The sequence below is a fragment of the Arvicanthis niloticus genome, chromosome 2 (genome assembly GCF_011762505.2).
Source record: "Arvicanthis niloticus isolate mArvNil1 chromosome 2, mArvNil1.pat.X, whole genome shotgun sequence".
In the NCBI taxonomy this organism is placed as follows: Eukaryota; Metazoa; Chordata; class Mammalia; order Rodentia; family Muridae; genus Arvicanthis; species Arvicanthis niloticus.
The window spans coordinates 42,082,064-42,095,619 of record NC_047659.1 but is presented as its reverse complement, the minus strand read 5'-3'; the positions used below and the strand labels follow the sequence as shown (position 1 = coordinate 42,095,619).

At 35.5% G+C, this 13,556-nt stretch overlaps 1 protein-coding gene across 1 annotated transcript in view; it reads left to right on the top strand.

Moving 5' to 3' along the window:
- Scn1a (sodium voltage-gated channel alpha subunit 1) overlaps positions 1 to 13,556 on the top strand; it is a 140,914-nt gene that overhangs the window by 98,343 nt on the left and 29,015 nt on the right. The window contains exons 18-21 of the mRNA XM_076928839.1: positions 7,049 to 7,169; positions 7,824 to 7,978; positions 9,767 to 9,940; positions 11,745 to 11,867. Coding sequence (XP_076784954.1) covers positions 7,049 to 7,169; positions 7,824 to 7,978; positions 9,767 to 9,940; positions 11,745 to 11,867 — 573 coding nt within the window. The remainder of the gene's footprint in view (positions 1 to 7,048; positions 7,170 to 7,823; positions 7,979 to 9,766; positions 9,941 to 11,744; positions 11,868 to 13,556) is intronic.

The following is a 13,556-nucleotide window of genomic DNA, read 5'->3' as shown; positions in this document are numbered from 1 at the left end:
ATGATGATTCAAGGTTTTATAAACTTTTGTGTCATATGGGTAATACCCACTTTTAAAAGTAGGAACTGATATTAAAACTAGCAATGGTTACATTGGGATATTTTAGGAGTTTGTTGTGAAAGAACAGAAAGGGAAATAGCACAGAGGCACAATAGTGGGAAAAATACTATGATGTCCATGGAGATGGATTTACTTTGAGAAGGAAGATGTGTGGGGTTTTTTTAACTTGATAAATTTCTTAGGGTCTACTATGTGAATATTATCTTATTTAAATTGTTTACTTATTACCTGACATTTCCTAGGAAATAAATGGTAGACAGCAGCTGAGAGATGAATGTTTGCTGGGCATGGTGCCTCATCACTAAAAGCCCATCATTGGGCAGGTAAAGTAAGAATGACCAGGAATTCAATGTCTCAGGTATATAGTGAGCTCCAGGGAAGCTTGGAACATACATATAAGACCACATATAAAAGTAAAAATATCAACAAAACATCTTATTTAAACATGTCATTCTGAATTTCTGATAGATAAATTACCAAAATTTTTCTAGTTTGGATCTCCTCATCTTAAATTCTTAAATCTTTAGGCATGCATTTAATGTGGATAAATAATAATAGCAACTACTTATTATGTACTGAATGAATATTACTGATAAACTATGTTTTTTGTTTTTAAAAATCCATAAAAGTATTTTCCACTGAAAATTAACATGACTTGTATTTGTACAGCTTATGTTTGTGTTAATCAGGAATAGAAAGAACACTGACATCTGCATCATTGATTGTCCACAGAACCCCTAGAGGCAATTCTTATTCTTCGTGCTCTTGTAGCTTAGAAAACTGCTGAGTTAAAAATTGTAGATATTAGAATAGTAAAAAACATTAGAGACGTAATGTTTCGAAATTACAAGCCATTATCCACTTAGAGTTTAAAAGCCAATTTGTCACACCACTTTTCTATTTTAATAAAGTAAAACAATTTATGTCAATGTACTTTGCCTATTGTGATAGTACCCAAACAGGGTACCACCTGGCTTTATGTCAGGAGGTTAGGGTAGTAACAGACATGATGGGGCACTGAGGGATAATGTTTAATGCTGTATAGTGTGACAGCTAATCTGCTTTGTCTACTTGGCTAAGTGAAGATTCATCTAGAAATCTGTGAGGCGCACCCCAAGGTATATCCATTATGGAGTTTATATTAAGAGTTGACTAAGGAGAAGACTATCTTTGAATGGAAGTGAAACCCTCCCAGGGGCTAGGGGCACAGACTGAACAAAAGAAGGAAAGCACAAGGAGGAAGAGGAGGAGGAAGAGGAGAAGGAGGAAAAGGAGGAAGAAGAAGAAGAGGAGGAAGAAGAAGAGTAAGAGGAGGAGACTATGACCAGCAGAGGCCGCCATATCCTCTGTTACCTTGTTCGCCATGCCTTGCACTGCTCTGAACCAGCACGCAGCAATGCCCCCCTCCCCCAATATCATGCACTGCCTGATCAGAAACTAGGAGCCAACAGAAAACGTTCCTCCATTTAAAGTGTTTTGCCAAGTATTTCAGCCCTTTGAGGCAATGATAACAGAGTATCAGGGGTCTCATTTATATGTGTTTGCATATGTATCAACTCAGTAAAAGGCTAAGATTAAAAACAGGTCATGCTTTGTCCACTGACAAGTATGGGCTCTATTTATAGGTAAGTTCCTTCTGAGCTATTCTTTGTTGCATCCCTCTCTATGTACATATGACAGTGCATTATATACCCTTTCAATTACAAAATTCTATTTATTTTATTACTTCTTAGAAAATCAAACTTTTATTAGTATCCATTAATAATATCCCTGTAATAAACAGGTCACAGAATAAAGACGTTTCACATTTAAAGTTAAAGCTGAGCAGAATGAGCCACCTAATTGGTTCCTTCCAAAGAAACACCGTGCTGTGGCTTGCTCTGTTGCTGTTTTGCGTTGTTTCCTCTTCAAGGTCAAAAGCATTTTCTCTACCAGAAAACATCTTTAAAAGCAAGAGGCATAAATCCACCATGAAGGGAATGTGCTGTTACCATCAGGGGCACAGTTAGTAAGTGGTTTTGGAATGCCCTAGTGGGCAAGGCAAAGTGGGTATTTGAAGTGCAGTGCTGTTTCTGCATCCCTTCATCGCACCTCTTAAATAAGCCTTCCAAGCACATATGGCTGGCACAGATCAGAGAGTTCATATGTAAAAATTATACCCAGCCTCTAATGAACTAGTTCACTAGGGAATTAATAAATTGAAGATGGATTAATAGCATAATAAATGCTAAAATGGATTTAGCATATTTTATTAATTTCAAAACAGTGAGGAGCAATCTTTAAAAGCAAAAGTTAACAGCAATTTAAGAAGATAAAAGAACTAATCTAGTTCATTAAGTTTTAAATTAATAAAATAGTCATTTGACAACGTTGGGTTTCATTGTGACCGAGGATCTTCAGAATGCTGTATGAAACATGTCTGTGTGCAAGGTTGAGGTGAACCCCTCCCTCACAGCCAGCCAGCTTCCTCCCTATTGGAGTGGCAGCTCTATGCCAACCAAAGAACTGCACTTACGCTTTGTTTTAACAATGAGAAAAATAAGAATAAGCATACCTTTGCTTTTAGAGTTCTGAAACAATTAAAATATGATTAAAATATGAGTAACAAATTAAATGACATTGAGACTCTTTTATTTTATTTCATGTATTAAGGCATACAGAGAGAGAGAGAGAGAGAGAGAGAGAGAGAGAGAGAGAGAGAGAGAGAGAAAGAGAGAAAGTATTTTCTTTTATGTCTATCTGTGCACTACTTATATACTTGATGCCCACAAGGTCAGATGAAGGAGTCTGAACCTCTGGAACTCAAGATACAGATGGTTGAGAGCTGCCATATGGATGCTGGGAATTGAACCTGGAACCTCTGCAAAAGCAGACAGTGCTGTTAGGTTCTGAGCCATCTCTCCAGCCCCAATACTGAGATTCCTAATGACATAATAATGAGAGTGAAATTATGAGATGCTTTTCCAAGTTTATATGTATCCTAAGTACTAGTAATTTTTTAAAGATTTATTTATTTTATATATGTGAGTACACTGTCGCTGTCTTCAGACACACCAGAAGAGGACATCAGATTCCACTACAGATGGTTGTGAGCCACCATGTGGTTGGTGGGAATTGAACTCAGAACATCTAGAAGAGAGGTCAATGCTCTTAACCGCTGAACCATCTCTAGCCCAGTACTAGTACTTTTAATGTTAGTAGTATTCACAGGTATCCATAAGGTGTTTACAAAACTAAACTGTATATTGGAACTCAAAGTAAAGCTTAATAAATCAAGATAGCAGATATTGTACAGGATTATCTGACCTCAGGTCAATTAAACTGAAGTTAAAATACAAATCAGAGGACAGAATTCTATCTAAAATCTAAAGGAAATATGTAACCAAAATGTTGGTAAACATAGTTGAATTTTTATACACCAATGTTTATTGTTTTTTCTTTTTTTGTCTTACTGTCCCATTATATCCTTATTAGAAAGAATTGTTTCAATAACTCAAAAGAATAAAGTATAAATAGAAATAATGTAAACATCAGACTATCTTTATGAATTAGGATGCCAATATAAAAATAACAAGGAAAAACTGTCAATCCGCATACAGTCTGTAAAAAGACTTTAGAAGAGTGAAAGTCTTATGTAAGTACCCTTAAAAAGTCAACATGTGAAATACAAATAATGAAGTACGTATCTATTTTTCTTCTACATAAAATAATATTTTGAAAATGTGTCAAAAGTAACAGTGCCTTTTAGATCCTTGAAATTTTAATTGCAGGCATTTCTCAGATAAGCCATTTTTATAGAACAAGTAAAATAGTTTTTAGTTCCATCATCTAAGTAGTCTTTTAAAGGTAGGATAGGAAGTCAGTAATTCACATGTCAGTGAAAGCAGTGGTCGTTGTGAAAAAGATGTAATGGTTAGCAAGACATAGAACCAGCTATAGGCAGCATCTTACTAGCAAATGCCATTGTTAAAGCATGGTTGCTTGACAGCTTTCTGTTCTACTTGACACTGATAAATGATACCACTGAAGATGAGGTTTTATCTGAGTGGTACCTAATATTGTGATTCTTGATAAAAACTAAAATATCTAACAGATCACTGTTATATGCTCAGCAAGTTAAATTTTCTATTTAAAATAAAGTTCTTCTGAATCTCTGCCCACACATAAATTTATTCAGAGTTGGGGAAGATAGGATTTCTAGTAATTAATAAATGTTGGTAAAGACTCAACTTCTCAAATCAATTCACTTATTACACAAGCAGAAGGTATCTTGCACAGAATTTTATACATATCTATGTTGAAGTCAGTATATAAAATCGGTGGCACTCAGTCTTGCTTGTTCTTAATCAGCCGCCATCTTCCCGAGTAGCCTAGCCCTGAGGTCCCAAGCATGTGTTCTCGCTGCTGCTGTGGCTCAGGCCACTGGCTCAGGCGGCCAAAGACACCGGCCCTGCCACCCATGAGATGCCAGTGTGGGAGATGGGTCTGTCAATCTTCCACGCTGTCTCCACAAGGCTGGGCTGGGCCTAGACCATCCCACCATCCACTCGGTACCCAGTAGAAATGAGACTCTAATGCTTAGATTATCCAAAGACTTTATAAGTTTGGTAATGCTCAATAAACAAGATGCCCACACAATCAGAGATGTTAAACAATTAACTAGCCTATATATAAGTTCTTACCCAGGACTGTTCTCGGTGCATGCGTGGTCATCCATGGCTCCCGTATCTCTCTGCCTTTGCTCCTCCTCTTTCCTCCTCTTCTTCCTCTTCTTCCTCCTCCTCTTCCTCTTTTTACTCCTCCCACCTTAGCTCCATCCAACTTGCGGTGAAAATATGCCTCTCTTTCTCTCTCTCTCTCTATATATATAGATATAGATATAGATATAGATATAGATATAGATATAGAGATAGAGATAGAGATAGAGATAGAGATATAGAGATATAGAGATATTGAATATATATATATATATATATATATATATATATATAGGGAGATGGCTCTGTCAATCTGAAAAAATATATATTCAATATATATATATATATTGAAGAATGATGGATAATAATATCTCTATATATATATATATAGATAGATAGATAGATAGATAGATAGATATTGAATATATATATATATATATATATATATATATATATATATATGGAGATGGCTCTGTCAATCTGAAAAAATATATATTCAATATATATATTGAAGAATGATGGATAATAATAAAATTCTGCTCAGTTTTTCATAAAATAAATAATTCTTGCAACAAAAATAATGCCAATTAAAGCTATTAAATATGACTACTGAAGTGGCAAATCTCAGCCCAAAACTATCATGTTACAGCCAATTATAGATTCCAGTTGTGTTGAGGATAAAACACAGGAATCCTCATAATGGGCATCGTAACTCAAGCCCACAGTCTAGTCATTTATTATAGTCTCTTCATTTATTATATAAGCAAATGCATGACTTATCCTTGAATATGTTTTTAAGTCAGAAGAGATGGTTGAATCACTGATAAGGTCATTCAAAGCAAATGCAGCTCAAGTGTAGATTTAAAATCTACCTGTTGTTGAATCCTGTGCTGAGGAGTAAATGCCCCAGATGCTGAATAATTATTGAAAAAGTTAATATTAGCTTTCAGTGAAGGATCTATGCATAATAACACAGGTAATCTTTAAAACAGACACTCAGATCTGTGACTAGTCTTTCATGTCAATTCAGATCCCCATGACCTTTAACTTTCTATTTCACAAGAAATTTAAAAGAAAAGAAGGCAGTCAGCTGAATAGAGACTCAGGTATAGAAGCTATCTTCCTTTGATGGAACAAAGAAAACTCTGTTTTACATATATATATATATATATATATATATGAAATTATTATTAATAGTTTTAGCATAATGCTTAATGTTTATTATTTAAAAATATGTGTTGACAGAGTAGTTGGTGTGATCTCTTTCAACCTAAACATAAATCCATAGTTTGGAAAACATCATATTCTATTTCAAGTATCTAATATGGCTGTGGATGTTATAGTTGTCAATAATCACTAAGTTTTTACCACATTAATGGTGCTCAATGTATCTTATTTGACTAAATTACCAAGTGTACTAATTATTCTTACCCAGACTTGAAGGTCAGCAGGATAAGTTGATATTCTGCTGTTTTTGCCATCCTTGACTCCTGAGAAGCCAAAAAGAGAACCATGTGTCCTGTTACTACTGCCAAACTCTGAGAACTGCTGTTTCTATTTAATTAGCTTTACATGGGCTATTAGTATAAACATTACTCGTTGAGGGGAAAACTGACTTTTCCATGTATTTATTGGTTTGTTTCTACAACACTTTAGGTTCTAAATTATTTTCCAGTAATAAACCTGTCTAATTAAAAATCTGAGCTTATTTGTTTATTGGTGTATTCTTAACTTATTTTAAGACATCTTTTTTCAAAAGGGCATATGAAATATAAAAATATGAGAACATTTATAATAAATAATTCTGTTCCTCTGATCTACCTAACAATTAATTGTAAGTTAAAGCATTCAGTTATAATTACTCAGAATCAAGACACTATTAAAGAAATATATGTAAATGTTTAAACACAGAGAGCTTAATAATTTTATTTTCTTTTAAGGTACAGATTCTCTGAGTTTCATTTCTTTTCTCTCTCTCCCTACTCCTACAAGTCATGACACTCTCCCCCTCCCCCAATCCACAGGATAGAAGTTTCTTCACTACTTGTTGCTAATAGTCATTTGTAACAATCCAACACAACACAACAATCTGATAGCACACAGAAATTCCTGGAAAAGGAACCAACAGCAAGACATTTCCTCTTCTGAGTCTTATTTTTACTCTAAATTTACATAGCACCTTACCTTGAGAAAAATAAAAATACATTCATAACAATAATCTATTCTTGGTATGCCACTCATTGGGGAATTAAATGAAAAGAATTTGCTTTTTATGATTATTTTATGCCCAGAAACTCAATGAAAGCAGTAGCTCCTCAGAGGGAAGCACGGTAGACATCGGGGCGCCTGCAGAGGAACAGCCTGTCATGGAACCAGAAGAAACCCTTGAGCCTGAGGCTTGCTTCACTGAAGGTAAAGATGCAAATGTCCTCGCTTGCACTTCACCTGTGAAGCGCAGCCTTTTCAGTGTTGATGACCCAAACAGGGGTGCTTAAATGTAATAAACCTTGTAGTTAGTGATGCTCACAAGCTTGATTCAGTAAATCAAAGCAACGTGAGGAAGTCACAGGCACATCAAAGCAGGACCATGCCAGTCACTTGTTAGCAAACATGGACAACTTAGAAAACCAAGTACACCCCTTTTAGGAGCACCGCAAGAATACCCATGTGTGGATGAAATGTCTATTGCTACTCTACACACTTCTTAAGAGGGAAGGTTTCTGACCAGTTATTGGTTTCATTTCGAAGTCCTTTTCTAGAGTAGCTCTAACCGGATGCATTAATTTCAGACAATAAGGGCAAACTACTTGTCACTATTTGTAATTTACAAAGAGTTTTCTTTAAAGGCAACGATGTGCCAGAGAAAAGGCAAAATATGGAGATGCCGTATGTTTTCATTGATTTTCCATTGCTTATAAATACACACTTGTTACTTTACAGTTGAAGTGTCATTGGAGCAAATTAGGGGTAGTTCTGGTGGTGGAGATATGAAGCTGGGCTGATGTGATGGATAACAGAGGCGGTAGAGCTATCTTCCCTACTCCTATTGGAACCTTATTCTTGCAGGCTGTGTGCAGAGATTCAAGTGCTGTCAAATCAGCGTGGAAGAAGGAAGAGGCAAACAGTGGTGGAACCTACGGAGAACATGCTTCCGAATAGTTGAACACAACTGGTTTGAAACCTTCATTGTGTTCATGATCCTCCTCAGTAGTGGTGCCCTGGTGAGTGAACCTTAACCCAATGTGTTACAGTAGCAACTGGGACAATCTCACACCAGTGACTCTTGAGCCTTTGAATCCCATTGCCTTAGTTGCCAATGGTTCTTCAATAACTCCACCTTTTTATCTTCCAGCCAGAAATGTAATGAATAACTACATTTCTGAGTTTGCATTTATGTGTGCACACACACTTCTGATCATTCATCAGAATGATTTTCTTATTATGAAACAGATCAAAAATGGACCCTTTTGCTTGGCCATTATAAACAAAGTAAATAAATATTAAATTCATCTTTGCTTAACTAAATATGACTATGAAAAGCAGAACAGAGTTCATGTAGGTGCTATTACAGTGGTTACATATCCTCTGAGTTCTGATGAACTCTTTGTTGGTACTTGGTAGGTCCTTGGGGACCTCTTCTCTGTCTTTTCATGTGGGTTCACTATTCTTCTGCTACTCAGGAAACAATGGTTACTGGCAATGCTAAAGAGTGGGCACCATGCCTAAGTGATTATTTAAAGACTGGATTATGTTTACAGGAAAGTGTTCATTTCATCAGAATCTATTTAAATTTAGAAGAAAATTATTTACACATGTACAACTATATTAATAACATTTTAGATATACAGAAGTAGTTAAGCCATAAAATGTTTGGATAGATAGATAGATAGATAGATAGATAGATAGATAGATAGATAGATAGATAGATAGATGATACATACATGATAGATACATATATGATAGATACATAGATTTAGATAGATGATAGAATAGATACACAAATAAATAAACACAAAGTATTTGCCTGATTGAAACACAATGACTTACAAGTTTTTAAATCAAGTATATATTTTTCTGTAAAATTCTTGATCTAATGAATGTCTTCTACATATCACTATCTACATATATGTATATCATAGACAAAAATATCTTTTCATCATTGAAGGAAATATATATTAGAAGTCAAGTACCAGCTGAGGTTTATATTAGAACATCACATAGTTGAATCTAATTGAAAAGTTATATCACATTCCTATTAAGTAATGTCATACTATACCTACTAAAAAGTAAAATTATCAGCCAGGAGTGGTGGTGCACATCTTTAATTCCAGCAATCAGCAGGAAGAGGTATTCGAATTCCAGCCTAGTCTACAAAGTGAGGACAGCCAGGGCTATTACACAGAGTAATACTGTCTTGAAAGACAAACAAACAAAAACAAAAGAAAGAAAAGAAGTAAAATTCTCAACAAACGCTCCCCAAAAAACTACTTAATAAAATAAAATTGGACAGAATGTTGATAAACCATAATCTATGATTTATAAAAATAATCATTTATTTTTTAATCTCTGTCCTATAGAAAAAAACATAATAATGAGATGGATTTTTTTTTCTCTCATGGTGCTGGAGATCGACCTCCTGGTCTCATGTATCTTAGACAAATGTTCTAGCCACTGAGTCACACCCATGCAAACAAAGAAACACAATGGCTTCCCTTGAATGTGACATTAAGAAATACTTCCTGGATTACCCAATTAACTCGTGAAAATACAATTTCACTTCAGGGAGAGTGGAGTCATGAAGGCATATCCTCCTCTGGTTTTAGCAGATATCTAAAGTATCTTTCCTCTGGTGAATAAGGAAAAGACCCAGAGAGTGACAAAACAACAGTAGTACTGTGTCCCTGCTCTTCTGTGTCGAGGAAATACCATGTGTACATATAATCAGGAAAATCTAGCCTTAAGATTCTAGTGGCATTTGAAAGCTAAAATATATAACATTTTCTTTCTAGGCCTTTGAGGATATATATATTGATCAACGAAAGACCATCAAGACCATGCTAGAGTATGCTGACAAGGTCTTCACTTACATCTTCATCCTGGAGATGCTTCTAAAGTGGGTGGCCTATGGCTATCAAACCTATTTCACCAATGCCTGGTGCTGGCTGGACTTCCTGATCGTTGATGTAGGTATCTTTCACATCATGCCTTTTGTTTGAGGTAGTTTGTCTTATTTGTATCCTAATTCTAAAATTGTGAATGAATCTCTGGCCACTGTGTTGCGATGACAAGATAGGATGCCCAGCCTTAAATACGCTCACCGAATAATAGCATAGAATTTAGAAGTTCTGGACTAATGTATTAACTAATTTTAAAAGAGGAGATAAGACCTAGTAGGAAAATTAAATTTAAAAATAATATTGGTAATATATAACATAAATGATAGAAAAAATTATTTAAAAGGTATGGTGTTTATTCTGCCATGTTATAAACCAGATGGACTCCAGACTGGATCTTCACATGTTTATTCATTAGTTTTCTTCCCCAAGAGTAAAGAATATCAGGTTACAAAAGAGATGGTGAGTACTACTGTAATTTTATAAATTTTTGTTCTCTACTGGAAGATTTTTGTGGAAAGATTTTTTAAGTTTATTACAAGGTTTCAGAGGGTAGTAAAAAACAAGTCTACTTTGTGACAAGGAAGAAATTTTCTTTGCTGTACATGAGATTTACAGAATGTCATTGATATACCAAATGTGCTTATAGAGAATTTTAGTTATTAATAGTAATACTTCATTGACTTAAAACGAGTAACAAGGCCACTCAGTGAGGCTAAACTGAAGTGATTGAATTGATAGAAACCTCAAAGAAATCATCAGTTTTACAGAATAGAGAGAGGAAATTAATCAATAGATATTAGCTCATGCTTTCACAACTCATAGGGTGGTTAGGATTTGGTATTTTGCAAATTCTTTATTCTTAATATCCATCTATGCCCTTTTTATATTTTTGTTACTTTAAAACCTTTCATATAGTGTAACTTTTCATACAGTGTATTTTGATGTTTTCTTTTTCCCAAGTCCTACCTGATCCTCCTGTCCTGCTACCCAGACAACTTTATTCTCTTTAAAAAGAAAGAAAGAAGGAAAGAAAGGAAGGAAGGAAGGAAGGAAGGAAGGAAGGAAGGAAGGAAGGAAGGAAGGAAGGAAGGAAAAAGAAAAGAAAGAGAAAGAAAATAAAAATAAGCTAAACAAAACAAAAGAAACCAACCACCAAACCATAAAAACAACAGCAAAAACAACCACAAAGGCACACAAACAAACAATAAATCTGAGTCCATTTTTAGAGGGTCAACTACTTCTGATTTCTCAGACTGCCCTCGAGTGTGGTTCATATACCCAATGTCACTCCGTTGAGGAAAACTGATTTTTCTCTCTCCCAGCAGTACCGGTTGCAAATAGCTTCTCAGTTAGGGATAGAACTTTCTGCTCATGTCCCCTCCCCCATTCTGCGATTTAGTCCAGCTTAAATCGTCCACGGGTCTTGTGCGTGTTGTCACAGTCTCTGTGAGCTCATGTGTCCCTCGCCCTGTTGTGTCTGGAAGACACTAATTTCCCTGGAGTCATTCCCCACCTCTTGCTCTTAAAATCTTTAGCCTCCTCTTCTGCGCTTTTCACTACACCTTGAGAGGAGGGGTTTCAAGAAAATACTCTGCTTAATACTGAGTGTTCCAAGGTCTCTCACTCAGCATTACCCCGTTGTGGGTCTCTGTGTTAACCACCACCTACTGCAAGAAAGAGCTTCTCTGAGGGTTAGATGGGGCCCTGATCTATGGATAGAGCAGTATGTCATTAGGAGTGATTATTGCTGTGTTTTATTCAGGAGAATAACAAAACAGCTATGAATAAAACCTGTATCTGTTGTAGCAGTTGATAACTGCAAATTGAACTAAAGAGATGTTATTTATTCATTGTTATTTGTATTGTACAGGTTTCATTGGTCAGTTTAACAGCAAATGCCTTGGGTTACTCTGAACTCGGGGCCATCAAATCCCTAAGGACACTAAGAGCTCTGAGACCCCTAAGAGCCTTGTCACGATTTGAAGGGATGAGGGTAAGAAAAAGGAAAACTCTGCAGCATTGTATATTGTCAAAGCTAGACTGAGTTCAACTTAACTAACGAAAACCACATGCATGCAAAAGGAATGGCAACCCTTTGCAAACTTGCTACTTTACCCTTTTCTCTGTTGCATATTTACTTCTTGGTGATATGCAAGAGAAAAGAGGCCTCTTCGAAAATGATTTAATATCATTTATCTGCTTTGCTAATTAAAATGACCTTATTTCATAGTGGATCTTGGGAGTTTCCTTATTATTCCTAACACAAAGGGGGAGGGGCAGATACTCTCTTAAAGAACTAAGTGGAGTTATGAACTAATTACCTAGAGATAATTTGTGTCATACTGTTCTCCTCTATGATGACCCATCTTTGCTTAAGGAATCTTATGAAAAATAATATGAATCACAAGTGTGTATGAGTACAAAGGGAAAAAATGGGGTTATTGAATGTTTTGTCTTTACAATGCCAAAATTCTCATCATTTGAATATATTCAAGGGCAGACATTAACCATTGACTGGAGTATAACTAATACTGCCTCAACTGTAACTGAATTAACCACAATGAATAAGTAAATTACTAATTTAAATATTATAAAAACCCATGCATCTTATGACAACAAAGCTGTTAAGAAAAAAAAAAAGAATATGTATTCATTACCATACATGACAAATTACACTTAACTTAAGACTCATTTCTCAGTTACACAAAGGTTTATGTTGCCCTTTTGAACAAAGCATTGCTCCCATCTCCGTGGTTCATCACACGTTAGAATTTCACATTTATCGGCTTATTGTTATTATGATTATTTCAAAGCATACTACAATCATTTGTAGAGCATGTGCAGTGTGAAATTTTTTTTTAAGATCCAAAATTTATGTTCTCTAAACAAAGCAGATGAAATAAATGTATAAACCAAAGAGAACACATTGTCCTGCCAGTTACTCTGATAAAAAAAAAAATTAAATGATGTAAGAAACTTACGTCATTTTAAATTTCTCTAGCACATATAAAAACTTCTCTTCAGTAGATACAAGTAAGTACAAAGAAGCTTAGGTTCTCACGCAGGAATTCACGTTAGTATTGGAAATGTATCATGGATTTTCTTCCAGTTATGCAAAACTTAAGTGTTTTTCCAATTAAAAGATCACTTTCTTTTCAGAATAGCAATTTCAGTTGTCAAGGAAAACATCATTTTCATACACTTTATATAAAAATATGTGAGCTGAATTAAAATTCACAGTTTTCAACTTTTTAAAATTTTTTAAGTGTTTCTTATTTATTTATTTATTTTTACAATCCAGCCGTTGTCCTCCTTCCTACACTTTCTCATTCCATTCCTCCTTCATCTTGCCTCTGAGAGTGTGCTTCCACACACACCAAGCCTCCCCCTTCCCTGGGCCTTCAAGTCCCAAAAGGATTAGTCAGGTCTAATTCCACTGAGGCCAGACCAGGCAGTCCTCTGCTATATATGTACCTGCCTCAGAGCAGCCTGGTTGTGTATGCTGCCTGGTTGGTGGCTCAGTCTCTGGGATTAACCTGGGGTCTAGGTTAGTTGAGACTGCTGGTCTTCCAATGGGGTTGCTCCCCTCCGGCTTCTTCAATCCTTCCCCTAATTCAACCATATGAATCCCTGACTTCAGTCCATTGGTTGGGTGTAAGTATCTGCGTCTGTATCAATCAGC